Here is a 27,065-nt window from a genome sequence, read left to right on the forward strand (position 1 = left end):
TATGAGTATATATTTACTCAGGTGAGTCCTAGCTGCTGTGACAAAGTTGAAGGCTGGGTAATGGCTCAGGCACATTGGCAGTTTACGGCTAGCTCATCCTCTGCCAAGTTCTTTCTGTCTTGTGGCTCTGTTGAGTTCAACATGAGGTCTCTGGGCTCCTCTGCATCCAGCCAAAGAAGGGGAAAGAGCTGGGTGGAGGGATTTTCTGGGCCAGGCATACATCCCAGTGCTTCCAGTTTATTTGGAACCCAGTCATGTGGCAACACCTGCCTGGGCCGAAGGCTGGGACACAGGACACAGGCCCAGTGCCCAGGACAAAGCGGAAGCGGGGTTGGCCAATACTAGGGGCCTCAGTCATTTTCCGGGATCATTTTTGTTGATCTGCCTTCCCCTCTCTCCTTCCTTATGACAATTAAATGCCTGGACTCGATGAGTTGAATGCTTTGTCATTGTCTTGACTAACTCGTAGTTCTCACCACCTGCAGAATAAACTCCAAACTACTTGGCATGGCCCAAGGAACATTGTGGATCCCCTGCCTTACCTCTCAGGCCTCCAGCTCTCATTCTGTGCTATAGCCAAAAAACCTGAACTTGTTACTAGACTCCTGCCCACCAGCCATGTGTTATCTCTACATCTTTGTCCTTCTGCTCCCTCCAGTTGGCGAACTCCTGTTTGTTCTTCAGGATTCAGCGTAAGAGACACCTCTTCTCAGAAGCCTTCTGATTCCCCCAAGCCCTTATTTGGATCCCGTAGTGCCTGGACTTCTTTTGAGAAAGCACTGGCACCCTTCCCACCCTATCTTGACCATGAGCTTCTTCAAGGCAGGGGCCCTGTCTTTGTCTTCCTAGCCTGTGCAGGTGCTTAGATGTGCAGTAAGGGATCTTGAGTGAATGAGGGGTGGAATATAAATCTTCAAAAAGTAATAAAGAGATCTGGTATACCTAGATTTTTAAATCTAAATATTTTCCTCTTTGAGTATATATCATTCCAGACATTATTGGGAGAAGACCCTCGCCAGCAGCTAGCTTTGGTAGCAGCTCACACAGCCTGTAGGTTGCAGACTGCACACTTGGCATCCGCAGCTGCCACGTCTACGCAGCCAGCACATTCTTCTGAGAGGCTTTTCTTTTTTTGAATGATCAGCCCTCTTCGCTTAGGTTTTCTTAGAACTTCCTTTGTTTAAAAAAGTACAGGAAAATTTTGGCATTTTATGTTTTTATTGTTGTTACCTTTTGCACTTTTATACCTACTACAGTTTCTCCTTCTTACTGTATTTCCCTATAGACTTTGTATGAATTTTGAACATAAAAATCCATGCCACTTGTATAGCTTGGTATCCTGCCTTTTTAATTACAGAAAACATTTCCCCACATAATTAAAAGTTACTCATATACTTAGTAATGTCTTTGTGATATTCCATCCTGTGAATGATTGACTTGTCCAACAATAAGGAAATGGTTTTTATTCCTGCTTTTTGATGATAAAATTACCTGTGGGCACGTCAGTGTGTGTTTTCTGCATTTCAGATGATTTCCCAGGACAGAATCCCAGAAGTCCTTCCTGCTTCCTGATCGCTGTCCTGACCCCCGGCCTGACCCCCGGCCTGCTCTAATCTGCCCTCTCCCAAGGTGGTGATCATGAACCCCCAGCAGCCCTCTGTCCTTGGTGTGACTTACTGGCAGTGAAAACCCAGCTTCTGTTTTATGAATGAAGATGCTCTCAATGAGGGCTGGCGAACAGTTAGAATCCATCCTAGCTCTGGCCTCAGGTCACTGTTGTTGACATTTGGAAGGATCTGTCCTTCTGGGTCCCATGGTCTACAGGAGACAGAGCTAGCTTTGGTCTCCCTCCTCCTCCTGGGCCCTTGCTCTGGCTCCTGGGACTGGCTGTGAACCCAGAGTTGCTGCCTTACCCTCCCTGCCTTGCCCGAGATCCCTTCCCCATGCCGTGTCCCGTCGGCTGCTTTCTGCATGTCTTAAAGGCCCAGCACCGCTGACGCCTCTTCTGGGCAGCCTTCTGACATCCCCAGGGTAGAGGCAGCTCCTGCTGGCATGGCACTCTTGGTTCCTGCTCCCTTGCAGCCTCTCTCTAATCTCCTTTGGCCTTGTTTTGTTTTCTGTGTCTTGCTCTTACTGTGAGCCCCTCAAGGATAGAGCCTGGTCTTAGTCATCTCTGATCCCCAACTAATGTCCTGCTGATGCTTCTGATTGGTCCTGGAACATTGGCAGAATGTTGTTCTGTCCACCTGTACAGGGGGAACTCATTCCTGGAACCACATATAAGAGTGGTTTGTTTTAATCCACGTGGGCGGGGCCTGCTTTGCGCTGCCCTCTGGGCTGGGCATTTTCTTGCTGAGAGAAGGTGATTGGAGTCCAGGGGCGTGGCTAGGTCTGCTGCAGTGGAGGGACAGGCCACACTCAGGCTGGCTCTCAGAGCCACCTGGTTTGGAATCTGCATGCTGGCTGGGTTCAGTGGAGACAGAGAGACGGGAAGATACTAGAAAAGTTTACAGTGTAGGGCATGGGTTCACAGTTTGGTTTTGCTTAGTGAGTAGAGCTGCTGGAGTAGTTTAAAGCAAAATGTAAGAGAAAGTAATTCACTGTTCATGGAAACTGCTGGAAAGGATTTAATCTTAAATTCATGTAGATAAAAACGTCAGTTAAAGAAATGAGATAGCATGGGAAGGAAAACATTTATTAGTTGAGCAAAATTCTTAGCCCTAGCTGCACAATAGACTTGTCCTGGAAGCAAAACGACATTGATGTCCAGGCCCCACCCTCAGAGATCAGTTTTAATTTGTTTTGGCATTAGGATTTTTTTTTTTTAATGTTTGGTTTTTTGAGGAAAATTTTTTTTTTAGGTGGCTTAAAAAAATTTTTTTTAATTTTGTTATCATTAATATACAATTACATGAGCAGCATTGTGGTTACTAGATTCCCCCCATTATCAGGTGCCCACCACATACCCCATTACAGTCACTGTCCATCAGCATCGTAAGATGCCATAGAATCACTGCTTGTCTTCTCTGTGTTATACAGCCCTCCCAGTGCCCCCCATAACATTATGTGTGTGAATCGTAATGCCCATTATTCTCCTTCTCCCTCCCCTCCCACCCATCCTCCCCAGTCCCTTTCCCTTTGGTAACTGTTAGTCCATTTTGGGGTTCTGTGAGTCTGCTGCTGGTTTGTTCCTTCAGTTTTTGCTTTGTTCTTATGATCCACAGATGAGTGAAATTATTTGATACCTTCTTTCTCCACCTGGCTTATTTCACTGAGCATCATACCCTCTAGCTCCATCCATGTTGTTGCAAAAGGTAGGATTTGTTTTCTTGTTATGGCTGAATGATATTCCATTGTGTATATGTACCACATCTTCTTTATCCATTCATCTACTGATGGACACTTAGGTTGCTTCCATTTCTTGGCTATTGTAAATAGTGCTGCGATAAACATAGGGGTGCATCTGTCTTTTTCAAACTGGGCTGCTGCATTCTTAGGGTAAATTCCTAGGAGTGGAATTCCTGGGTCAAATGGTATTTCTATTTTTAGTTTTTTGAGCAACCTCCATACTGCTTTCCACGATGGTTGAACTAATTTACATTCCCACCGGCAGTGTAGGAGGGTTCCCCTTTCTCCACATCCTAGCCAACATTTGTTATTTGTCTTTTGGATGGTGGCCATCCTAGCTGGTGTGAAGTGATATCTTACTGTGGTTTTAATTTGCATTTCTCTAATGATTAGCGATGTGGAGCATCTTTTCATGTGCCTGTTGGCCATCTGAATTTATTCTTTGGAGAAGTGTCTATTCAGATCCTCTGCCCATTTTTTAATTGGATTATTTGCTTCTTGTTTATTGAGGTGTGTGAGCTCTTTATATAATTTGGATGTCAACCCCTTATTGGATATGTCATTTATGAATATATTCTCCCATACTGTAGGATGTCTTTTTGTTCTACTGATGGTGTCCTTTGCTGTATAGAAGCTTTTCAGCTTGATATAGTCCCACTTGTTCATTTCTGCTTTTGTTTCCCTTGCCCAGGGAGATGTGTTCATGAAGAAGTTGTTCATGTTTATATTCAAGAGAGTTTTGCCCATGTTTTCTTCTAAGAGTTTTATGGTTTCATGACTTACATTCAGGTCTTTGATCCATTTCGAGTTCACCTTTGTGTATGGAGTTAGGGAGTAATCCAGTTTCATTCTCTTACATGTAGCTGTCCAGTTTTGCCAACACCAGCTGTTGAAGAGGCTGTCATTTCCCCATTGTATGTCCATGGCTCCTTTATCATATATTAATTGACCATATATGCTTGGGTTAATATCTGGACTCTCTATTCTGCTCCACTGGTGTATGGGTCTGTTCTTGTGCTGGTACCAAATTGTCTTGATTGCTGTGGCTTTGTAGTAGAGCTTGAAGTTGGGAAGCGAGATTCCCCCTGCTTTATTCTTCCTTCTCAGGATTGCTTTGGCTGTTCGGGGTCTTTTGTGGTTCCATATGAATTTTAGAACTTTTTGTTCCAGTTTGTTGAAGAATGCTGTTGGTACTTTGATAGGGATTGCATTGAATCTGTAGATTGCTTTAGACAGGATGGCCATTTTGACAATATTAATTTTTCCTACCCAAGAGTGTGGGATGAATTTCCATTTATTAGTGTCCTCTTTCATTTGTGCATTAGAATTTTTGAAAAATCTTTTAGGTGATTCTAGCATGCAGCCAGGATTGAGAACTACCAGTAGAAAGTATGGATTTAAGTAAAAACCCATGCCCTTTGGTCACTGCAGAGGGGCAACGTTCTATCCCTGAATTTCCTCATCTTTAAGATGGTGGCGTCTTGAGGATGGGGACCTGTGTCTCTGGTCATCAGTGGTTATATTCCCCGTTCTTACCACAGTGTCTGGGCATGGTGGTGTTGATACATATTTGTTGAATGAAAAAGGTAACAGGTATGAATAGGGTTAGGATTAAGTGGGATGAGACGCATGGCCCTACATAATGAATAAACTGTCCATAGTGTTACAATCAGTACACTTGACCGTCACAGACATGGCAACTGAGTGGTGGCACCTCTGTTGAACAGATGAGGAAACAGGTTCATTTCTTACCCAAAGTCAGGCAGCTTGCTGTGAGCTGGGATTTGAGCCCAGACCTGCCTGACATTGAATTCCATGTGTACTGTTTCTGCCTCAGGTCAGATCCTGCTCCCTGAGTTTCCTGAAATGGAAAGACTGCAGCCATTTTGTTCCTTCTCTTACCTGCCCTGGTGATCCCCAGACCACTCATGATTTGTGCTCCTACAGACTCTTATTAAGTAGCAACTTTTCTTTCCTTTTTTTCCTTAGTATTCAGCTGGAGATGAAGAATAAATCTGTATTTTTTTCTTTAGGAAGGTAACATCATGTACTAAGTTACAGAGGCATCTTTGTCCTGTCTTCTCTCTCTCTCCTTGTAAAACCTGAGCTGCTGTCAGAGATTGCATCCTTATTTAATTTTTCCTTCCTGTATTTAAATGTTGGTGAGTGTTTGAAGGAGATTTCAAGGAGGAGGTGACACAAGGAGTTTGTGACATGGGAGAACATGGACTCATGACTTACCAGTGAGAGGCGTACAGGCCAGAGTGCACTTCGGGTTAGTTAATGAGTTACCTGTTAGTAGTGCCCGGCCTTGGGACACAAAGGCCCATAGGACACCACCACCCTTTCCAGTGTGGTGGGGGTGATGTGTAAACAACTGAGAGTCCCAGCTTTTCATCAGAGGTAGCCTGAAGGTGCTCTGGGCGCCCAGGGGAGAGGCTGTTCCACAGAGGCTCCAGAGGAGAGGGGTGTGCGCTGAGCTGGTTACTGAAGTGGAGGGTATAGTGACGTGCACAGGGGGGGCACTCACGGCCGTACCCTGGACAGGGGGTTACCTGGTCCCCTGAAGGCTCTGTCGTGTCCTGTAAGGGCAGCCACTGTTTTAACTTCTTTCACCAGAGATGAGTGTTCCTTTTCCTTGAACTTCAGGTAAATGTTGTCATATAGCACACACCTTTGCATCTGGCTTTCTTTGCTCCATGTTGAGCTTCGGCCAGGTTGTTCCCGTATGGCAGCAGCATTCATTTTCTTTCATTCTGTGTAGTTCTCAGTTGTGCAGATGTAGCACCTCATGTTCTGTGGATGCTCACTTGCCTTGCTCAGTTTTTGACTGGTTGGTAGGGAGCATCTTGTCGTCACGTTCTCGGACACGTTTTGCTGCACAGACGCCCAGGGTGGAATCACCAGGTCAACTTCTGTGGACGCTGCCAAGTGCTTGTCCAAGGTGGCCATACCAGTTTGTACTTCTGCTAGCAATTGTGTAGGGGTGCTGGGTGCTATAAATCCTCTCCACCATTGGGTATTGGCAGTTTTTTGTTTTCTTTTTGCCATTCTAGTGATAGGGTAGGATATTTGATTTTAATTTATTTCCCTAATCACTAGTGATAAAATATACCTTATCGTGTTTTTTTGACTGTTTGGAGGCTTCTTTCTGAAGTGTCTATCTGGGGTCATCTTACTGATTTGTAGGCAGACTTTATTCAGGATAAGAGTCCTTTGTGAGATAGAGATTCATATTGCACATACCTTCTACACTGTCTTAACCTTTTCATCCTTTTAAAGTTTTTTTGTTTTATTTTCGTAATGAACCGAACTTCTTAATTGTAATGTTTAGTTTATAGAATCTTTTCTTTGTATTCTTAGCACCTTTTGTGTCCTATTTAAGAAACTCTGTTATCTTCTAGAAGCTTTTGTTTTGCCATTACCAACTAGATCCACAATCCATTGGAATTAATTTTCTGTATGATGTGAGGTAAAGCAGTTAACGTTTATTGTTATAAAGATCATCTTTTTCACTGAACCTTTGAAATAAATCAGGTGACCATATGTTTCATCATCTGTTTGTTGCTTTACTGATATCACTGATTTTGTTTACATTCTTTTAATTACTAAGTTATGTAACAGGTCTTGATACCTGGTAGAGTAAGCCCATCTACCTCGTTCTTCTTCAAGATTGTTTTCGCTATTCTAGGATCTTTTCATTTCCATATAAATTTTAAAATCAGTTTGGCAATTACAACAAAAAGAACCTGTGGTTTTTGTTGGGGATGACATTGAATCTATTTATCATTTTTTACTACATGAAGACTTCTGATCTCTGAATAGGATAAGTCCTTGCATTTGTTTAGATTCTTCTTTAATTTTCCATAATATTTTATAGTTTTTAAAATCTAAAGGTCTTGTGTTTCTTTCATTAAATTCACTTTGAAGATACTTGTTATTTTTTGAATGATTTTACAAATGGCATTTCATAAATGTTTGTTGGAAATGCAGTTAATTTTTATGTTAGATCTTGAAACCAGTGAGTTGGCTAAATTCAATTACTTGTGGATTAAAACCAGGTTATCTGTGGATTCTTTTGAATTTTTCTGTGTTGAACATCATGCTGTCTGTGGATGTTTTCTTTCTTTCCAATCCTTTTATCTTTCATTTATTTTTCTTGCCTTACTGCATGACTAGGGATATTCATACCTTGTTGAAGTGGTGCTGGCAGAGATCCTTGTCTGGGTCCTGGTCTCTGGGAAAACTTTCCCCATCTCCCCATTAACTGTGATGTTTGCTCTAGGGTACCTTTTATCAGATACCTTACTTTTTATTAAATACCTTTTATCAGATTAAGGAAGTTCCCTTTAATTCCTAGGTTTATGATTTTAAAAAATAATGAATATGTTGCATTTATCAAATACTATTCTGCATGTATTGATGGCTCTGTGTGCTTTCTCCTTTGTTATGCGGTAAATAACATATTTTTCTAATGTTTAATAAGCTAATATTGTATTCTTAGAATAATCCCAGTTTATTTGTGGTATGTCTTTTATATCTGTCACTGGATTTGATTTGCTAATATTCTGTTTATGATTTTTCTGTTTATATTCATAGGAGTGTGGCCTGTAACTTTCCTTTTTATAATGTCCTTATCAGTTTTTGGTATGTAGATTATGCTGGCCTTATAAAATGTGTTGAAGAGTGTTCTGCTTTGTTTTCTTAAGAGTTTCTATAAGATTTTTACCTGGTGGCTAAATGAACCTACCAATATGTTAAAACTCATAGAACTATATACTGAAAAAGTCAGTTTTATTGTATATGAGGTAAAAATAATAAAAAGGCTTCACAGGGGAAATTTAAAAAATGTGTATGTACACACACACATGCACCCAACCCACCCCTGTCAAATGATCCTCAGAGGGGCATGAGAAAGTCCTAGTCAACACTTTTTTTCTTGGTTAATAATGCCTATAAATGTATTTATTGGATGACTGAGTAAATTTCCTCCAGGGGTTAGGGGTAAGGGAGGGAGTAAAAGATTTGCTGCTAGAGTGTGTGTATTTCTTTCTTAAATTTTTGGAAGAATTCACCCTCTGGACCTGAGTTTTCTTTGTTTTTTAATTAAAGATATTTTTAGAAATTTGCTTGCTGAGGTGTAGTATATAAAACATAACTATTGCAGGTTGAGGGGGAACCTGGAAGGATGTAGGAACACGAAGCTGTAGGCTCTGTGGTGCGGGAGGACACAGGTGTCCTGAGAGCGGGCTCGAGGCGAGGCCAGACCCAGAACTGTGGACGTGATGCCTTGGGCAGTGGTGAGATGATAAGTCTCAGGCAGGGTAACAGGAATTGTAAGTGTATAACCGTAGTCAGAACACTGCTTCTCGAACTTGAGTGAGCTTCAGAACCACCTGGAGGACTCATTAAAACAGATTGCCGGGCCACACGCCAGAGTTTCTGCCTCAGGAGGTCTGGGTGGGGCTCACGAATTTGTGTTTCTCGCCAGTGCCCTGGTGATGCTGCCTCTAGTCTGACACCCAGCTTGGGGCCTGTGGCCTTAGAGTATCTCTATTGGTCAGCCACCCACCCCATGTCAGTTGCACTGGCAGGGATTTTGTTCCCCTGCCCCCGGGCCTGGCAAAAACTAGCTCAGTATCACTCCTGTGTCATGTTGTTGCCCATATTTGATTCTCTTACTTTTTTTTAATTGCAAAAGTAATACATGCTTGTTAGAATTTTTTTAATATAGAAATTTCTGAACATAAAATTCCCTTTGCTCCTTACCACCTCCTCTTACCAGAGATGGCCATCTACTGACTGTTTCCAGTTAGGCTCTTTTCGTGCAGCTACAAACACACAAACACACAGACAGATTGTTTTCTTTTTCAAAGGGATGATGAAGCTGATTATTAAGAAAACGATCCTGGCCACTTATGTGGAGGACCACCGGCTAATTGTTGACACATGATTGAATGATGCCTGCCCCAAGGGCTAGTAACCTGTAGTAACTGCTTGTGGGTTTGAATAGACAAGTTCTGTTGAAGTTGTTAGTTAGATCTTGTCCTTTAAAAATGTTTAATGGTATGTGAACTCCGAAAGATGGGAGAATCCTCCAGTGAAGGTTCTAATGTAGATACATGGACAGGGATTTATGTGACTGTGCTTGTGACTCACCTAAACACCTGTTCGCTTTTTTACAAAGCACAGCGTCTGGCACACAGGAGATGCCCAGGGTTGTTTCAAGTGGGATCTCACCTTCCCTCCTGGCCATAGGTGGCTGTGGGTTTTGTGGCTAGTATAGCCTCTTCCCGCATGGCGTGGCTCCGAGTCTCTGCAGATTCGAGAGTGCAGCTGTGCGGGGCCGGGAGAACCGGTCACGAGGCCTTGTCCCTGCCTGCTCGACCCCTCCCTCCCTGTGACTAGCCGAGAGTCAGAGCCCCGCCCACCCCTGCCACCTGCCTTTCCAGCTGATCTGCCCCGTCCTGCGTGCCTTAACCTTCCAGACTGCGTGGAGCAGGACTCGGAAGGGCGCCCATGGTGCCTCCCTGGGACCGTAGCTCTGGCTTGCCAGGAACGTCTCGCCGGGAGAGCCAGTGCTGCAGCGGCTGGCCTTCCAGAGCTGCATGGTTACAGTAGATGCCATGGCCACCTCTCCTGCGCTCCTGTTAGTGGACAGGTTTGTCATTGCTGTCCTGCCTGCCTTGCTTTTGTAATGGGAGACTTAACTGGAGCGAGGGCTTTACCACGTTTGTAGGCTTTAATATGATTTCGCCTCTCATGCCACCGCACCTTGGGCAGAGGTGTTCCGTGGCCATTCTTGCATTTGAAGTGAGTGTGATCCTGCGTATCCAGCAGGGGCGCTCTGCGCCAGACGCTTGCAGGGCCTGTGTTCTCAGACCTGTGCTGGCTGATGCTCACCACGCTCCTTCCAGCTTGACCGCTGTCTCTGTTTTTAGGGATCAGCTTTTTAGCATTAGATGCTACTTAGATAACATTTTCTGAAGGAGGAGAGACTAAGTATTTCTAGCTCTTAGGTACTTTTAACTGGTGTGTGGAACCGGGAATTTTTGGAGCAATGATCGATCACAGTAAGAGCACCTCAGTGTCTTCCTTTCTTCGTATTTCCTGTGGGGTAGGTAGAACTTTACCACAGAGGAGGTTTATTTTGTATTTCTGTGACAGTTGAAGCCTTTTTCCCTGGCATTTTCAGAGCAGAGTCAGAGGTCCAGTGTACATATATGTGGCAATGGAGTGCCAGTTTTTGAGGAGTGGGGGGGGTCTGGAAAAATTCCTGTGAAGGGTGCCTTAGAGGAATCAATCATTCAAGATTTTGCCTTCTCTACCCCAGATGAGTACCAGGATTTAGGTGTCCCTTCAGGAGCAAATTTATTTTTCTTTCCCCAGGGATTATCCATCACCTATTTTATTAGGAGCGAATTTCTTAACCTTACTGAGCCTCAGTTTTCTGTCTGAGCAATGGTGAATATAATACCTTTCTTGTAGGGTTGTTTCACACATGAGATACATGTAAAGTGCCTGGTGAAAGAGGAGGCGCCTGACAGGTGATCTCTGAAAGATAACTATGGCTCAGAAAGTGGAGAAGATACCTGCCCGTCTGTTCTTATGGGAACTGGGCTGTTTCAGCCTATTTCTGATTGCTTTGGAATCAGAAGGCCCAACGGTTTCTGTTAGTGAGACAAAGGAGGGAAAGAGCAAGAAGCCCCAAGGAATTACCTAATCACAAACAGGAGTTCAAGTGTGCAGTGTCTTGAAGGAGGAGGGTTTTGGGGCTTTATTTCTCAAGACTGACGCTTTGAGAAATCCCTGATGAGTGTCTGTGGCTTGTGGAACCTGCTCTTCCAGGTCAGGGAGGATCGCAACCTTCCCTTCCAGCTGCCCTTTGTCTTCTGGGACAGTGTCAACTCCAGATTTGCCAGGTAGCAGCCTCAGATACTTAGGTCTGAGTCTCCTTTCTGTGTTGCTTAGCTGTATATCTCTGGGCAGGACTTGGCCAGCCTCTCTGAATTGTAGCTTTCTCTATTTTAAATGGGCAGGAATGATTCCCCACTAAAGCGTGCATTCAGTAACTTTGAGGGTTCTTCTGTGTGGCAATGCTCTCCTGGATGGCAGAGGTGGCACAGTAAACGGAGGGGACAGCGCTCACCCTCATGGGCTGTGTGTTCTGATGACGGAGACAGAATGACAAGTTGATACTGTCTAGGAATATTTGGAGTACATGCTGTAGGGCCCATGCTGCTCTCAGCACACACTTCAAGTGCTTTGGAATTCAGTAGGGCAGGGACAGATCCAGCACCTCATGACCTTTTGTTGTCAGTGAGCATTTTAGACTGGCCCTGGAATTACCTTCTTTTGACTTTGATGTCCCAAGGTTAAATTAGTGAGGGGCAGGGGCAAAAGTAGTGACCCAGCCCCACAACACCTAAGAAGAAGGGGTCAGGCCTTTGTGTACATGATTTCTTGTCTGAAAGATGGAGAGATGGAACTTTGGATGTAAGTCCTTGCTGGAGTTTCATCTCTAAGTGTGTCCCAGTTTTCAAAAGCCAAAGAAACAGAGTTGGAATTGTGATGTTAGTGATGTTAACCATCAGAAACCCCCACTTGTACCTAATTTTGTGTTCACGATTAAACAATTTTTTTCTTAAAGAGTATCTCCCAAATTATATAAGCTGCAGCCACCCCCCTCCCCCAACTCAAGACCTGGAATTGCCCCTGCAAACAAGTGATCAGAATGCTGAAATAGCAGGTATAATGAGGTGGGATGCAGGTGGTGGGACCGCATGCAGCATGGCTCAGCCGGAGGCACTGCTCTGCTCTGGCTGATTGTCATGCAGGAGCACAGGCCCTCTGTGGCCAGAACCCCCAGTACTTTAGGAGATGCCAGAAATCCTGGTTTTCCTGTGATTTCTTGATATTTAGAAAATGTCAACAAATATTTCAAACTGGGAAACACTCTTTAGAGGGAAAACACTGGCTGTGGTGTGTCATTTCTACTGGTGCAGTGTGTGCAGGCAGGCTCTTGCTCAGCACAGCGGCCGAGGAAACCACGTGGGCCGAGTGACCTGAGGGACAGGCACGGCTCTCCTCCCAGCCCTGCTTGGCCTCTTTTCGATGACAGTCTTCTCTATACATCCCGCCTGTGGGGGGGGTACTGGACAGGCCTATGAAAGTAAAGATCCTACTAACTGATGGTGTGGAGGCGGTTGAGAGGACAGCTCCAGTCATAGTCCGTGCAGACTCATTGGTGGTGAGGACGGTTGTTGGTACGGAGTGGGATCCCGAGGGCCTGTTTTGTCCCGCTGGACTGTGCAGTGGCTGGTCGTGCTCCCAATGCCGATGCAGTTACGTACTTGAGGCGCAGCCCTCCCTGGGGTACCTGTGCGCTTCTGGCTTCTCAGGACAGCTGCCAGGCAGAAAGAACATGCCACTATTTTAACATTACTTTGTCATTGGTGTCCCATAACTTCTCTAAGTTGTTACTTCTTGGGGTGAAAGGGTTTATATCCAACTTTATTCCCACAGTGGCAGGTCAAGCACTAGAATCCTGTCCACTCAGAGCGAGTCTGCTGCAGCAAGCCGGTCTCTGCCTCTGGGCCTCTCTGCCCCTGCAGCCTGCTGAGACGAAAATAATCATTTTGCAAGCCATGGGATAAATGCCTTGTAAACCCTGACTTCTTTTTCTGCCCGAGGCTCTTTTGCCTCAGTCTGTTAGGGTTAGTCTTTTCTTTTGTAGTTGGGATTGACAACTCCAAAGTGTATTCCCCAGAGCCACTTAGGCATATTGTAAAAGTGAACCTGGACAGGCTTTATCAACAGACCTCTGGTGGGGCCAGAGCCTGCGGGGTTCTCCTTGTAAAGCCCGCCTCTCCCCTCCCATGGCTCTGTTGCCCTTAGGGAGCAGAGCACTGGCTCAGCTGAAGGGAATGGAGCTTGAGGCCAGTGCCCTCCCTCCCCTAGTGGAGGAACGCCCGCATGGTGATTGATGGCGACAGCCGCTGCTCTTTCAGTGTGCATGCAAGGGCCACACCCCAGTCAGTCCTCACCGCGCCTCTGTGAGGCAGGCCCTCCCATCTCCTTCCCAGAGCACTTTGAGGGCAGAGGGCTAGAAGCCATTGAAGGGACCTGGGGACAGAGCTGGTGTGTTGTGTCCGAGCTTTCCTAGGGGGCCCTGACTGGTGTGTGAGAGACTGCTATCGCCTCGCAGAGATGTGGTGTAGTTCTACAGGTGCCTGGGGCTGATGGATCACAGGCCTGTGTCTGAGGGGCAGTTGAGGAAAGGGTGAGGTACTGTCTTGCCAGTGTGTTTTAGCCCCGGACAAGTTCACTATGGATTCAAGGAGACTGAAAAATGACAATGGAATGTTCTTGGGGTGAAAGGGTTTATATCCAACTTTATTCCCACGGTGGCAGGTCAATCTCTAGAATCCGTCCACTCAGAGCGAGTCTGCTGCAGCAAGCCGGTCTCTGCCTCTGGGCCTCTCTGCCCCTGCAGCCGTCTCAGTCCCTGTCCTTGGTGCTGCCACTACTCCAGCCTCTGCTCTCCTGCAGCCGTGCAGCAGCCCAGAGCACTGGGCGGAGGAGCTCTTTATACAGAGTCAGTAACAAGGTATTGCCCACACGTGTGTAGTGAGCCAGCCGGCTGGAGTCAAGTGAGAATCCTGCCCATAGAAACCTCCACTTTCTCCACAGGCACACACACGCAGGGCATATGGGGGTGTCTGGGGTCCCTGAAGACGCGGGGAGGAGGGTTGGAGAGCAGGGCTGGGGCCGAGCCAACTCCTGGAATCCACAGACTGAGTGAGGCTTGGAGGCTTATTGAGGGAACATCTCCACTCTGGCTGCTGCCTGCAGAGGATGCTTCCAGGGCAAGGCCCAGGGAGGCTTTTAACGTGTAGCTGTTCTCTTAGGAGAAGTGGGTGTCATCTCCTTTCAAAAAGTCCACAGGTGCCTCCCCTTGTGCCCCCTGAGTGGACCTCAGGGAAGAAGGGGCCCAGTCCTAGCTGTGGTATGAGGGTTGGGAGGGGGAGAGGTGTCAGGTGGGTTTTCTTGGGTGGGGGGACAGATCTCTGGTAAAACTGTGGTTGTGCCCTGTAGGGTGGAGGGGGACTGTCCAGCCACCAAACTGGGTGCTTGTTAATGCCTCGGGGCTGGACTCCCTTCAGGCGCAGTAAGAGCACCTGTCTCGGTGTGTGTGCTGCCCTGCTCTTCAGAGACCAAGGTCAACAGCTGAGGCCCATAATAATGGCAGTGGGGTAAGTGCATCTTTTTTTTTTTTTAATTTTGGTATCATTAATATACAGTTAGATGAGCAACATTATGGTTACTAGACTCCCCCCATCATCAAGTCCCCCCCACATACCCCAGAACAGTACCTGTCCATCAGCATAGTAAGATGCTGTAGAGTCACTACTTCTCTTCTCTGTGTTGTACTGCCTTCCCTGTGCCACCCCCCCCGACATTATGTCTACTAATCGTAATGCCCCATTTTCCCCTTATCCCTCCCTTCCCACCCATCCTCTCCAGTCCCTTTCCCTTTGGTAACTGTTAGTCCATTCTTGGGTTCTGTGAGTCTGCTGCTGGTTTGCTCCTTCAGTTTTTGCTTTGTTCTTATACTCCACAGATGAGTGAAATCATTCGATACTTGTCTTTCTCTGCCTGGCTTATTTCACTGAGCATAGTACCCTCTAGCTCCATCCATGTTGTTGCAAATGGTAGGAATTGTTTTCTTCTTATAGCTGAATAATATTCCATTGTGTATATGTACCACCTCTTCTTTATCCATTCATCTACTGATGGACACTTAGGTTGCTTCCATTTCTTGGCTATTGTAAATATTGCTGCGATAAACATAGGGATACATATGTTTATGGTGCAGTTGTGAATAGAGTTGTTTTCCTGATTTCTCCTGCATTCTTAGGGTAAATTCCTAGGAGTAGAATTCCTGGGTCAAATGGTATTTCTATTTTGACTTTTTTTGAAACCTTCATACTGCTTTCCACAATAGTGGAACTAATTTACATTCCCACCAACAGTGTAGGAGGGTTCCCCTTTCTCCACATCCTCGCCAACATTTGTTGTTTGTCTTTTGGATGGTGGCCATCTTGACTGGTGTGAGGTGATATCTTATTATGGTTTTAATTTGCATTTCTCTGATGTTTAGCAATATGGAGCATCTTTTCATGTGCCTGTTGGCCATCTGAATTTCTTCTTTGGAGAAGTGTCTGTTCAGATCCTCTGCCCATTTTTTAATTGGATTATTTGCTTTTTGTTGAGGTGTGTGAGCTCTTTATATAATTTGGATGTCAACCCCTTATTGGATATGTCATTTATGAATATATTCTCCCATACTGTAGGATGTCTTTTTGTCCTACTGATGGTGTCCTTTGCTGAACAGAAGCTTTTTAGTTTGATATCGTCCCAATTGTTCATTTTTGCTTTTGTTTTCCTTGCCTGGGGAGATGTGTTCATGAAGAAGTTGTTCATGTTTATATTCAAGAGAGTTTTGCCCATGTTTTCTTCTAAGAGTTTTATGGTTTCATGACTTACATTCAGGTCTTTGATCCATTTCGAGTTCACCTTTGTGTATGGAGTTAGGGAGTAATCCAGTTTCATTCTCTTACATGTAGCTGTCCAGTTTTGCCAACACCAGCTGTTGAAGAAGCTGTCATTTCCCCATTGTATATTCACAGCTCCTTTATCATATATTAATTGACCATATATGCTTGGGTTAGTATCTGGACTCTCTATTCTGCTCCACTGGTGTATGGGTCTGTTCTTGTGCTGGTACCAAATTGTCTTGATTGCTGTGGCTTTATAGTAGAGCTTGAAGTTGGGAAGCGAGATCCCCCCTGCTTTATTCTTTGCTTCTCAGGATTGCTTTGGCTGTTCAGGGTCTTTTGTGGTTCCATATGAATTTTAGAAGTATTTGTTCCAGTTCGTTGAAGAATGTTCTTGGTATTTTGATAAGGATTGCATTGAATCTGTATATTGCTTTAGGCAGGATGGCCATTTTGATGATATTAATTATTCCTACCCAAGAGTGTGGGATGAATTTCCATTTACTAGTGTTCTCTTTAATTTCTCTTAAGAGTGTCTTGTAGTTTTTAGGGTATAGGTCTTTCACTTCCTTGGTTAGGTTTATTCCTAGGTATTTTATTCTTTTTGATGCAATTGTGAATGGAATTGTTTTCCTGATTTCTCTTTCTGCTAGTTCATCATTAGTGTATAGGAATGCAACAGATTTCTGTGTATTAATTTTGTATCCTGCAACTTTGCTGAGTTCAAATATTAGTTCTAGTCATTTTGGAGATTCTTTTGGGTTTTTAATGTACAATATCACATCATCTGCAAACAGTGACAGTTTCACTTCTTCCTTACCAGTCTGGATGCCTTTTAATTCTTTGTGTAGTCTGATTCCTGTGGCTAGGACCTCCAGTACTATGTTGAATAAAAACGGAGAGAGTGGGCATCCTTGTCTTGTTCCCGATCTTAGGTGAAAAGCTTTCAGCTTCTCTCTGTTAAGTATGATGTTGTCTGTGGGTTTGTCATATATGGCCTTTATTCTGTTGAGGTACTTGCCCTCTCTACCCATTTTGTTGAGAGTTTTTATCATGAATGGATGTTGAATTTTGTCGAATGCTTTTTCAGCATCTATAGAGATGATCATATGGTTTTTGTCCTTCTTTTTGTTGATGTGGTGGATGATGTTCATGGATTTTTGAATGTTGTACCATCCTTGCATCCCCAAGATGAATCCCTCTTGATCGTGGTGTATGATCCTCTTGATGTATTTTTGAATTCGGTTTGCTAATACTCTGTGGAGCATTTTTGCATCTATGTTCATCAGGGATATTGGTCTGTAGTTTTCTTTTTTTGTGGTGTCTTTGCCTGGTTTTGGTATTAGAGTGATGCTGGCTTCATAGAATGAGTTTGGCAGTATTCCCTCCTCCTCTATTTTTTGGAAAACTTTAAGGAGAATGGGTATTATGTCTTCTCTAAATGTCTAATAAAATTTAGCGTTGATTCCATCTGGTCTGGGGGTTTTGTTCTTGGGTAGTTTTTTGATTACTGATTCAATTTCATTGCTGGTAATTGGTCTGTTTAGATTTTCTGTTTCTTCCTTGGTCAGTCTTGGAAGGTTGTATTTTTCTAGAAAGTTGTCCATTTCTTCTAGGTTATTCAGTTTGTTAGCATATAGATTTTCATAGTATTTTCTAATAATTCTTTGTATTTCTGTGGTGTCTGTTGTGGTTTTTCCTTTCTCGTTTCTGATTCTGTTTATGTGTGTAGATTCTTTTTCTCTTAATAAGTCTGGCTAGGGGTTTATCTATTTTGTTTATTTTCTCAAAAAACAAGCTCTTGGGCTCATTGATTTTTCTCTATTGTTTTATTCATCTCAATTTTATTTATTTCTTCTCTGATCTTTATTATGTCCCTCCTTCTGCTGACTTTGGGCCTCGTTTGTTCTTCTTTTTCCAGTTTAAATAATTGTGACTTTAGACTATTCATTTGGGATTGTTCTTCCTTTTTAAATAGACCTGGATTGCTATATACTTTCCTCTTAAGACTGCTTTTGCTGCGTCCCACAGAAGTTGGGGCTTAGTGTTGTTGTTGTCATTTGTTTCCATATATTGCTGGATCTCCATTTTGATTTGGTCATTGATCCATTGATTATTTAGGAGCGTGTTGTTAAGCCTCCATGTGTTTGTGAGCCTCTTTGCTTTCTTTGTACAGTTTATTTCTAGTTTTATGCCTTTGTGGTCTGAGAAGTTGGTTGGTACAATTTCAATCTTTTTGAATTTACTGAGGCTCTTTTTGTGACTTAGTATGTGATCTATTCTGGAAAATGTTCCATGTGCACTTGGGAAGAATGTATACCCTGCTGCTTTTGGGTGTAGAGTTCTATAAATGTCTGTTAAGTCCCTCTGTTCTAGTGTGTTGTTCAGTGCCTCTGTGTCCTTATTTTCTTTCTGGTTGATCTGTCCTTTGGAGTGAGTGGTGTGTTGAAGTTTCCTAAAATAAATGCATTGCATTTTCTTTCCTCCTTTAATTCTGTTAGTATTTGTTTCACATATGGTGGTGCTCCTGTATTGGGTGCATATATATTTATAATGGTTATATCCTCTTGTTGGACTGACCCCTTTATCATTATGTAATGTCCTTTATGTCTTGTTGCTTTCTTTGTTTTGACGTCTATTTTGTCTGATACAAGTACTGCAACACCTGCTTTTTTCTCCCTATTGTCTGCATGAAGTATCTTTTTCCATCCCTTCACTTTTAGTCTGTGTGTGTCTTTGGGTTTGAAGTGAGTCACTTTTAGGCAGCATATGGATGGGTCTTGCTTTTTTATCCATTCTATTACTCTGTGTCTTTTGATTGGTGCCTTCAGTCTGTTTACAGTTAGGGTGATTATCAATAGATATGTACTTACTGCCATTGCAGGCTTTGGATTCACGGTTACCAAAGGTTCAAGGATAGCTTCTTTACTGTCTAACCATCTAACTTAACTCTCACTTATTACACTACTATAAACATAGTCTGATAAGTCTTTATTTCTCTCCCTTCTTTTTCTTCCTCCTCCACTCTTTATATGTTAGGTGTTTTATTGTGTACTCTTTGTGTTTCCCTTGACTGATTTTGTTGATAACTGATTTTATTTTGCATTTAGTTAGTACTTGGTTGGTCTGCTTTCTTTGCTGTGGTTTTATTTTCTCTGGTGACATCTATTCAGCCTTAGGAGCACTTCCATCTAGAGCAGACCCTTTAAAATACACTGTAGAGATGGTTTTGTGGGAGGTAAATTCCCTCAACTTTTGCTTATCTGGGAATTGTTTAATCCCTCCTTCAAATTTAAATGATAATCTTGCTGGACACAGTACTCTTGGTTCGAGGCCTTTCTGTTTCATTGCATTGAATATATCATGTTATTCCCTTCTGGCCTGTAAGGTTTCTGCTGAGAAGTCTGATGATCGCCTAATGGGTTTTCCTTTGTAGGTGACCTTTTTTCTCTCTCTGGCTTTTTTTAATACTTTGTCCTTGTCTTTGATCTTTGCCATTTTAATTATTATATGCCTTGGTGTTGTCCTCTTGGGTCCCTGGTGTTAGGAGATCTGTGGACTTCCATGGTCTGAGAGACTATTTCCTCCCCCAGTTTGGGGAAGTTGTCAGCAATTATTTCTTCAAAGACACTCTATCCCTTTTTCTCTCTCTCCTTCTTCTGGTACCCCTATAACGCGGATATTGTTCCATTTGGATTGGTCCCACAGTTCTCTTAATATTCTTTCATTCCTAGAGATCCTTTATCTCTCTCTGCCTCAGCTTCTCTGTATTCTTGTTCCCTGATTTCTATTCCATTAATGGTCTCTTCTACTTATCCAGTCTGCTCTTAAATCCTTCCATTGTTTGTTTCATTTCTGTTCTCCCTCCTGAATTCATCCCTTAGCTCTTGCATATTTCTCTGTAGCTCCATCAGCATGCCTATGACTTTTGTTTTGAATTGTTTTTCAGGAGGATTGGTGATTTCAGTCTCACCAAGCCCTCTCTCTGGTGTTTGAGGGATTTTGGACTAAAGAAGGTTCTTCTGCCTTTTAATGGCGATGGGAGTGGTCGCCGGCGAGTGGCATGTGTGTCATCTGGGAGAACAAAGTCCCTTCCTGCTTGCTGTTTGCCTTGCCCGTCTCCACTGCCTGTGCCAGTCAACCATACACAGGGAGCAGCCTCTGGGTTAATTCCCTGAGCTGCTGTGGGTGGGGTGGCCCTTGGGATGGCCTAGGACACTGGCGGGTGTCGCTCCAGCTGTGCCTATTTGCCGCCAGAACAGAACCCCTTCATGCCTCCTGGACTCTGTGCCTGTCTCCTCTCTTTGTGCCAGTCAACTGCATGCAGGGGGCAGCCTCTGGGTCTGGGCCAGTTACGCGCACAGGGAGAAGCCTCTTTGTGGTTGCTGTGGGTGGGGCTGCTCCCCAGCTGGTCCACAGCAGTGGTGGGTCAGCAGTTTGCTTGCAGTGCCAGTGGTGGGGGGAATGAATGGCAGGCTGCTTATCGCTATGAAGGGCTTCGGAGCTGCATTGCCATCCAGGGGGTTAGGGCACCTGAAGTTCCTTAAAGTTCCCAGCCTGCTGGACTGAGTCTGCCAGGACGATTTTGTCCACCCATTAAACCCTTGTCTCTTTAAGACTTTGAAAGCGCCTGCTTTTCTTTCATCCGAGGGGAGCCGGCTGTGGGAATCTGTTCGCAGTCTTAGTCTTGGATTTTGCTTTTCTGTTTCTCTAATATCCAGTACACCATGTGATGTGTGTCTGTGCTCCCGGTGCAGATTACTATGGCTGGTTATTTAGCAGTCCTGGGCTTCCACTCTCTCTCCACTCTGATTCTTTTCCTCCCCCCTGGTGAGCTGGGGTGGGGGGAGTGCTTGGGTCCCCCCAGGTCACGGCTTTGCATCTTACCCTTTCTGTGAGATGCTGAGTTCTCGTAGATGTAGCCTGGCTGATGTACTATATCTTCTGGTCTCTCTTTTAGGAATAGTTATATTTGTTGTATTTTCAAAAATATATATGATTTTGGGAGGAGATTTCCACCGCCCTACTCACGCTGCCATCTTGAGCATCTCCTCGAGTAAGCACATCTTTGACAGGATTTTGGCTTCCCACAGGAGGGCCCTCCGCTGGGGACACAGAACAGAGGGGCCTCAGTAACTAGTTCCCCTCCCTCGGGAGTCCAGCCCTCCGGCACTGCTCCTTTTCACCCACTCACCACCCTGGGTGCCTCCCCCGAGGCCCGAGGGTGTGGCTGGGTGGGATGTCATGGTGTCCCCCTGCTCCCTCTCCTCCCTGGATTTCTCCCAGCTCCAATCTTCCATCACCCCTTCCTTCCTTGGGGACTCCTGCCCCTGCTCAGAGATTACCTCTGTTTAGTTCCCAGTCCTGTCCTTAGTTCATCCGGTTTTGTGTCTTACCTTTAGCCTGCGTGAGGGTGTCTGTGTGTGTCAGTGCCCCCAAGGTCACCCGCTCTGTGGCCGAGGGGGGGCCATCTTTGCTCTCTGCCTGCCTCCCCTGCAGTTACACTTGGTGGCTCCTCCATTTACCAGCAAACCCATAAGGAGCACCTGCTGTGTAGGGGGTACAATCTGGGGGGGCTGAGGTGACTGCCCTGCCCTCTGGCCAACTGCACCCCAAGGGAACAGTGTGTGGAGAGGCAAGGGGACAGGGCACAAAATCGCAGGGTGAGAGCTCTAGAAGCAGCTGCTGTGGCCAGTCATGGAAGGCTTTGCTGAGTACGTCTGGAGTCCCTGCAGAGCCCAGAGCAAGAGTGTGGACGAGAGAAGCTGTGCTTTGCCTCCCGGTGACGTGTCAGGGCAGGTGGCTCTAGCTGCCGTCTTCTCCAGTACTCGGGTGTCCGAGGGCCCAGGATTGGGCTAACTCTGGGAAACAGGGCTGCTGAAGGGACAGCCTGGGGGATCCATGCTGTCTTCCCTCTGGGCTCTCTGGACTGGGGAGGAGCAGTACCATGTGTATGCCTGGGCTTGCTGACAGCTCCTGGGAGATCCTGGTCAGGACAATGGCACAGGTATTCAGGGAAGGTGTCAGAGCTTACACACAGGCTCGCCCTGCCCATCTGTGTTTTCCATTGCATCTGGCCCAGGAGGTGGTCAGGTCACGTGATGGGCAGAGGCGGATCCATGGCTCTACCTGGCCCCCTGGGCCCAGCAGCCAGCTCCATGCCAGGCTTCCAGTGACCCGCTGACCTGGAAGGGGAGCAAGGGACTGAACCTTTTTCTGGCCAGCTCTCTGCAACCTGTGCCAGAACCAGGTGCCACTGAGGACACATACAGTGGAAGGAGGGATTCCTTCCCACCCAGAGCTCCTGGTTACCTGCAGGGACTTCAGTCTCTTATCCACAAAAAATAATATACCCAAAGATAGCTTTTACAAACCTTTGAAAAGTCATGGCCTATCATGTTTTAAGCTCCTATGCTAAAAATAATAATGAAATTTTGACTTTTGGTTTAGTTTTATCTGTACTACACTTGTACCAACTCATGTAGCCTTAGGAGTGGATGGAGAAGCCAAGGTCTCTGTCCCTCTTGGTTCTCCTGCTTGCCGCGTCTCAGCCAAGGGCACCGCCATTACCCTCAGCCTCCCGGATCGCAGATCTGGACTTCGCTGCCACGTGCCCCACACCCATGCGCTTCTGCAGGGCTCTGTTCTCCATCCCTCCCATGCTCCCCTAGACCCTCGGCGACTCCCGCCCCTGCGGAGCAGGCTCGGTCCCATCTGGAGGTGTGTGCCTCTCTCTCGGCCCCTCTTCCTCGGTGCATTCGGCTTCCTCACCTTCTTCCCTGACGTCCAGTTCCCTTACCCAGAGTGCAGACTGTAGTCAGCCAAGTTCTGAGTGCCAGGTTCTGGGTGCCTGAGGTTTTTACCTCACTGTTAATTGCAGAAGTCTCACCAATGGCTAAATAAGTCTGTGATGTTAAACAGATTGGGCCTGGACCCAGCTCAAAGTTCGTTTCTCACAAAAGTAAATATAAGTGCCTTGGGTTATGAAACCCTTTCTGAAGTGGATTCCATTATAACCACAGCAGAGAAGTAAAAGAAGATTACAGGCAAACTTTTTGTTTCCTTTTTTGAAAGTTTTAGTAACTTTATTTTGATGTAATTGAAAATTTACTGGAAAGTTGCTAGAAGGATACAAGGAATTCCCATATATGCTTTGCCCAGATTCACCAGCTGTTTATATTTTACCCCATTTGTTTAGCCAGTCTGTGAGGTAAGCCATTTAAGGTAAGTAGCTTTTGAGGCACTGGAGGTGCCAGTTGGTGATGATCATGACCTTCCTCCCCCAAGCATGTCAGTGTAGGTCCTCCGAACGGGAGCATTCTCTCACATCACCAAGGTCAAGTTCAGCATCAACCCAATACTGTTTTCTAATTCACTGTCCTTGTGCGAATTTCACTGGTCACTCCAGTGATCTTTAATAGTTTCCCCCTGTGGTCCAGGATGTGGCACAGGGTCACCCACTGCATCTCAATGTTAGCTTTCTTCAGTCTCCTTTTAATCTGGAGCAACTCTTCAGCCTTTAGTTTTTTTGTGACTTCTAAGAGTCTAGATCATTACGTCATAGACTGCTCCTCCGCCTGCCGGGTGTGTCTGCTTCCTCATGGTCAGATTCAGGTGATGCATTTTTGGGCAGCTGTCATCGACATGGGGCGTATGCTGTCTTTCCTGTCATTAAAGTGCCAGCTTTGATCACTTGGCTAAGACTTCTCCACTGTAAAGTTAACTATTTTTGCCTTTGTAATTAACAAGTAGTAATTTGTGGGAGATATGATTTGTGGGAAATAACTTTCAAACTATGTACAAATCTTATTCCTCAACCAGCTTTCACCTACTTCTAGGTTTATCATCCATCAGTCATTTCCTGACTCCATCAGTCTTTCTATTTTTTCTAGGTAGGTGGCATTTGAAAGCTTTTCTTCCCTCTTTGTTTATTTGTACTTACACTCTCCAATGAGCCCTGGAAACCTTTTGTTTTTAATGAATGCACCAAAGTAAATTTTGTGTTATTTGGGACTTTTGTTGATGTATTTGTTGAGAGAGAAGACTTCATGATGGTCTCGTGAATGGCTTCCTTTTTATGATGTGTGGAAGCTCTGTATAGGTCATGTAGGTTTTACCTTATAGGTAATTTAAGCTAGAGGTTAAGTACTAAAGCAGCTGTTGTTCTTTAAGCACTGATTGTGTACCTGTAATTTTAATTTGTTCAAAACCCTTGTTAAAATGAGGAAACAGAGGCTAAGAGAGGTTAATATTACTGCTCAGAGACACACAGCTAGTGAATGGTTGAACCAGGTTTTTGATTCCATCTGGCCTGACTTCAAAGCTCACTTTTTCTGATATACTTTGTTACGCTTAAAGACATTTCCTAACTCTAAATTATAGAATTTGTACATGTGTAACAGTTGAAAAACAAAAAGCTTACAGGTGGATCAAGGTCTTTTTGCCTACTCATGATTCTGTGTCTCTGAAAATCAAGCCTGAAGAATTAAAGTTTGTGGTTCATCACACATCCTCTCAAGGAAAGTCTGCCTGTTTTCATTAGAGAGGCTTGGCTGTCCTAGCGTTTCTGTAAATACCCAGCAATGCCCTAACCCTTTTCTTGTCTTCCTATAGGAATTTGCTTGCTAGAAAACAAAGTGCAAGACTTGACAAACAAAATGACTTGGGATGGAAGTTATTTGGAAAAGTACCACTCCGAGAGAATGCTCAGAAAGAGTCAAAGAAAATGCAAAAGGTATATAAGATACAAAACACAGAATATGCTGTATAGTATGTATTTATGAACCTTGCAAGAATGGCCATTATCTAGGCTTTGAAATGGGGAACTCCGTATGTATTTGCATGCCAAGTTCTTATAGATCAAGTTTGTCTTCAGAAGGTCGATGACTTTAACCTTTTTCATTTCTTATAGTTTGTAACGTGTATAGGAGAGTTCGGTTGAGAACTGGGCTTTATCAGTTTTCTCAATTAATAGTTGCTATTGTGTTTATTGTCCATGTGTGTCATTGCATTCTCCCTCTCTGATCCCCTGGGTTTACTGGAACTCAATCCAGTGCTATTTTGGTCAGGAAGGCAAAGGCCGTCATTTCCCCAGGCTTAGCATGACGCCGCTTCCCTTTGTTGGCTCTGAAGCTGCCCACTTGCCTGGTGGGGAGGGGGTGGGGTTCAGGGTCAGGCCAGGCCTGGGGTATCTCATCACCACCCGGCTGCCTCACTCCCTGTGGAGGGAATGATGCCAGTAGCTGGAGGCATGTGCTCTTCTTTTTAAAGGGACTCATGCACATACACAGCAAGGCATGTGTGTGGCCTTGGCAGCCCAGCGGTTACCACCTGTATCTTCTCCTAGGTCCCGAGGCTCAGCTGTCCTCACAGCCTGTTGTTTACCTGGTGCTTTGACATTGCCCCCAGCAGCCTGACCTCTCAACCTGTTTTGTACACTTTTGAGGACCTACTAAGTCCCAGGACCTACAACTGGGATTTGAGAACTGACACAGCACCTTGCTTGACAATCCCATCTAGAGAGGAGACAGTTCCACAGGTGTGCAGGGAAGGGAGGCAGGGCCTGCTGGGCAAGGCCCAGGAGATTGAGTTTACAGGTGTTACAGACTTCATGATGCCATCCTGTCTGTACTAGCGATTATGTGCTAGTTTTAAAGGAGTCAGCACTTGGGTTTTTAGTTCATTTAAAACTTGCAACAACCTCATGAAGAAGATGCTATTGTCTTCATTTCACCAAAGAAGCACTGAGACCAGTCAGAGTGACTTGTGCAGCTTGCAAGTGGCAGAGCTGGCATTCAGCCCCAGGCAGTCAGAGGCCCTCACTGCTCTGCCGGCTCCTCTGCAGGAAGGGGTGGGCAAGTCACGGGGCTGGCATGCATAAAGGACAGTGTGCAGCATGCAGCACGAGCCCAGTAGGCAGTGAGGGGCTATCCACAGGGCCTGTGCCTGGAACCTGTCTCTAACCTGAGGGCTCTTGGGAGCCTCTGGAGGATTTTCTTTACGTAAGGAGTGATGAGGTCACCCTGGCTAGAATGTGGCTCTTGGACTTTTCCAGGAGTGTGGTGTATGGGGTGAGGCTGCGAGCACACACTGGGCTCTGGCTTCTATAACGTGGTGGATTTGCACATATTTCATGTTTTATTGCCTCAGCAAATTAAATTTGTTTTGAATCTTGTCTAATATTCCCTGTAGCTATTGTCTGGACATGGGAGACTTACAAAGTAAATCAGTGTTGGAACTAATTTTTATAGTTGTTACATTTTGAATTTGAATCACTTATTTTGTGGACTTATTAAAATTGCATTCAATTAAAATATTATGAGTTTATATGCAAAACTCAGCTTTAAGATTCTTAGGAAACTAAATAGCCAAGCTGTAAAAAATTATTTAAAGAAATCCAGAAAACCATTATATTAAATAAACTTCCCCATGACTCTTGATATCACTTATATCATGTTTAAATTTCTTTGTTACCTTTATGGTACCCTGTATTTTTTCTTTTTGTAAGGTGAACTTCATAATGCCATAATAATGTTGTGTTCTTGAACTTAAAGGATTTTTGTGAACTGAAATGACTAGGTCAGCTAATTATGTTGTAACACAATATTGCAAAGAAGAGGACCATCTGGCTTCAACCATCAATAATAGAGGATGTAATTGTACCTGCATGTGTCACACAATCCCGCCTGTGTCGTTCGCTTGGGCTTTGTGTCTCTGTTCCCTTCCTGTCTCCCACCTCTCCCTCCCTGAGCTGGCAAAGCCTGAGGGGGATTCAGCGCCAGGGACCTGCCGCTGTTGGGAAGCTGCTGGGTACCAGGCTCAAGCTGGCTGCTGTCACAGATGTCTGCTCACACTCTTTAGAGAGCCTGGTGCTGGGCCTGAGTGCCTAGACCTGCGATTGCAAATAGTGATGACCACCCCACTTAGAGCTAAAGATAAGTAAGATACTTAGGAAACTCTAATTTCTTTTCCCTTTCTCTTTTGAATGTTTTTATTCCTTGAGAAAGGCGGCATCACGCAGTGATTTAAGGACATGGACTTTGAAGTCAAACTGTAGGGTTTGTACCCCCGCTGTGTGCCTTTGGGCAAGTGACTTAACCTATCTGAGCCTCATTTTCTTCCTCTCCAAACTTTGGAGAATAAATAATAGTACTTAGC

The 27,065-nt window shown here is 44.8% G+C and overlaps 1 protein-coding gene across 12 annotated transcripts in view; it reads left to right on the forward strand.

Moving 5' to 3' along the window:
• The window catches only part of LOC118930278 (TBC1 domain family member 14), a 220,129-nt gene that overhangs the window by 140,119 nt on the left and 52,945 nt on the right, over positions 1-27,065 (forward strand). For 10 of the 12 annotated variants that reach the window (XR_005031980.2, XM_057501986.1, XM_057501984.1 and 7 more), the window contains one exon: positions 24,522-24,642. Coding sequence is in view for 11 of the 12 variants with exons in the window: in XM_057501986.1 (XP_057357969.1) it covers positions 24,522-24,642 (121 nt within the window). In the remaining variant the exon portion in view is untranslated. Of the gene's footprint in view, positions 1-9,812; positions 10,010-14,478; positions 14,604-24,521; positions 24,643-27,065 lie in introns of those variants that run through there. The other 2 variants (XM_036921370.2, XM_057501987.1) reach the window with 2 other exon arrangements.

The sequence above is a fragment of the Manis pentadactyla genome, chromosome 5 (genome assembly GCF_030020395.1).
Source record: "Manis pentadactyla isolate mManPen7 chromosome 5, mManPen7.hap1, whole genome shotgun sequence".
Taxonomy (NCBI): Eukaryota; Metazoa; Chordata; class Mammalia; order Pholidota; family Manidae; genus Manis; species Manis pentadactyla.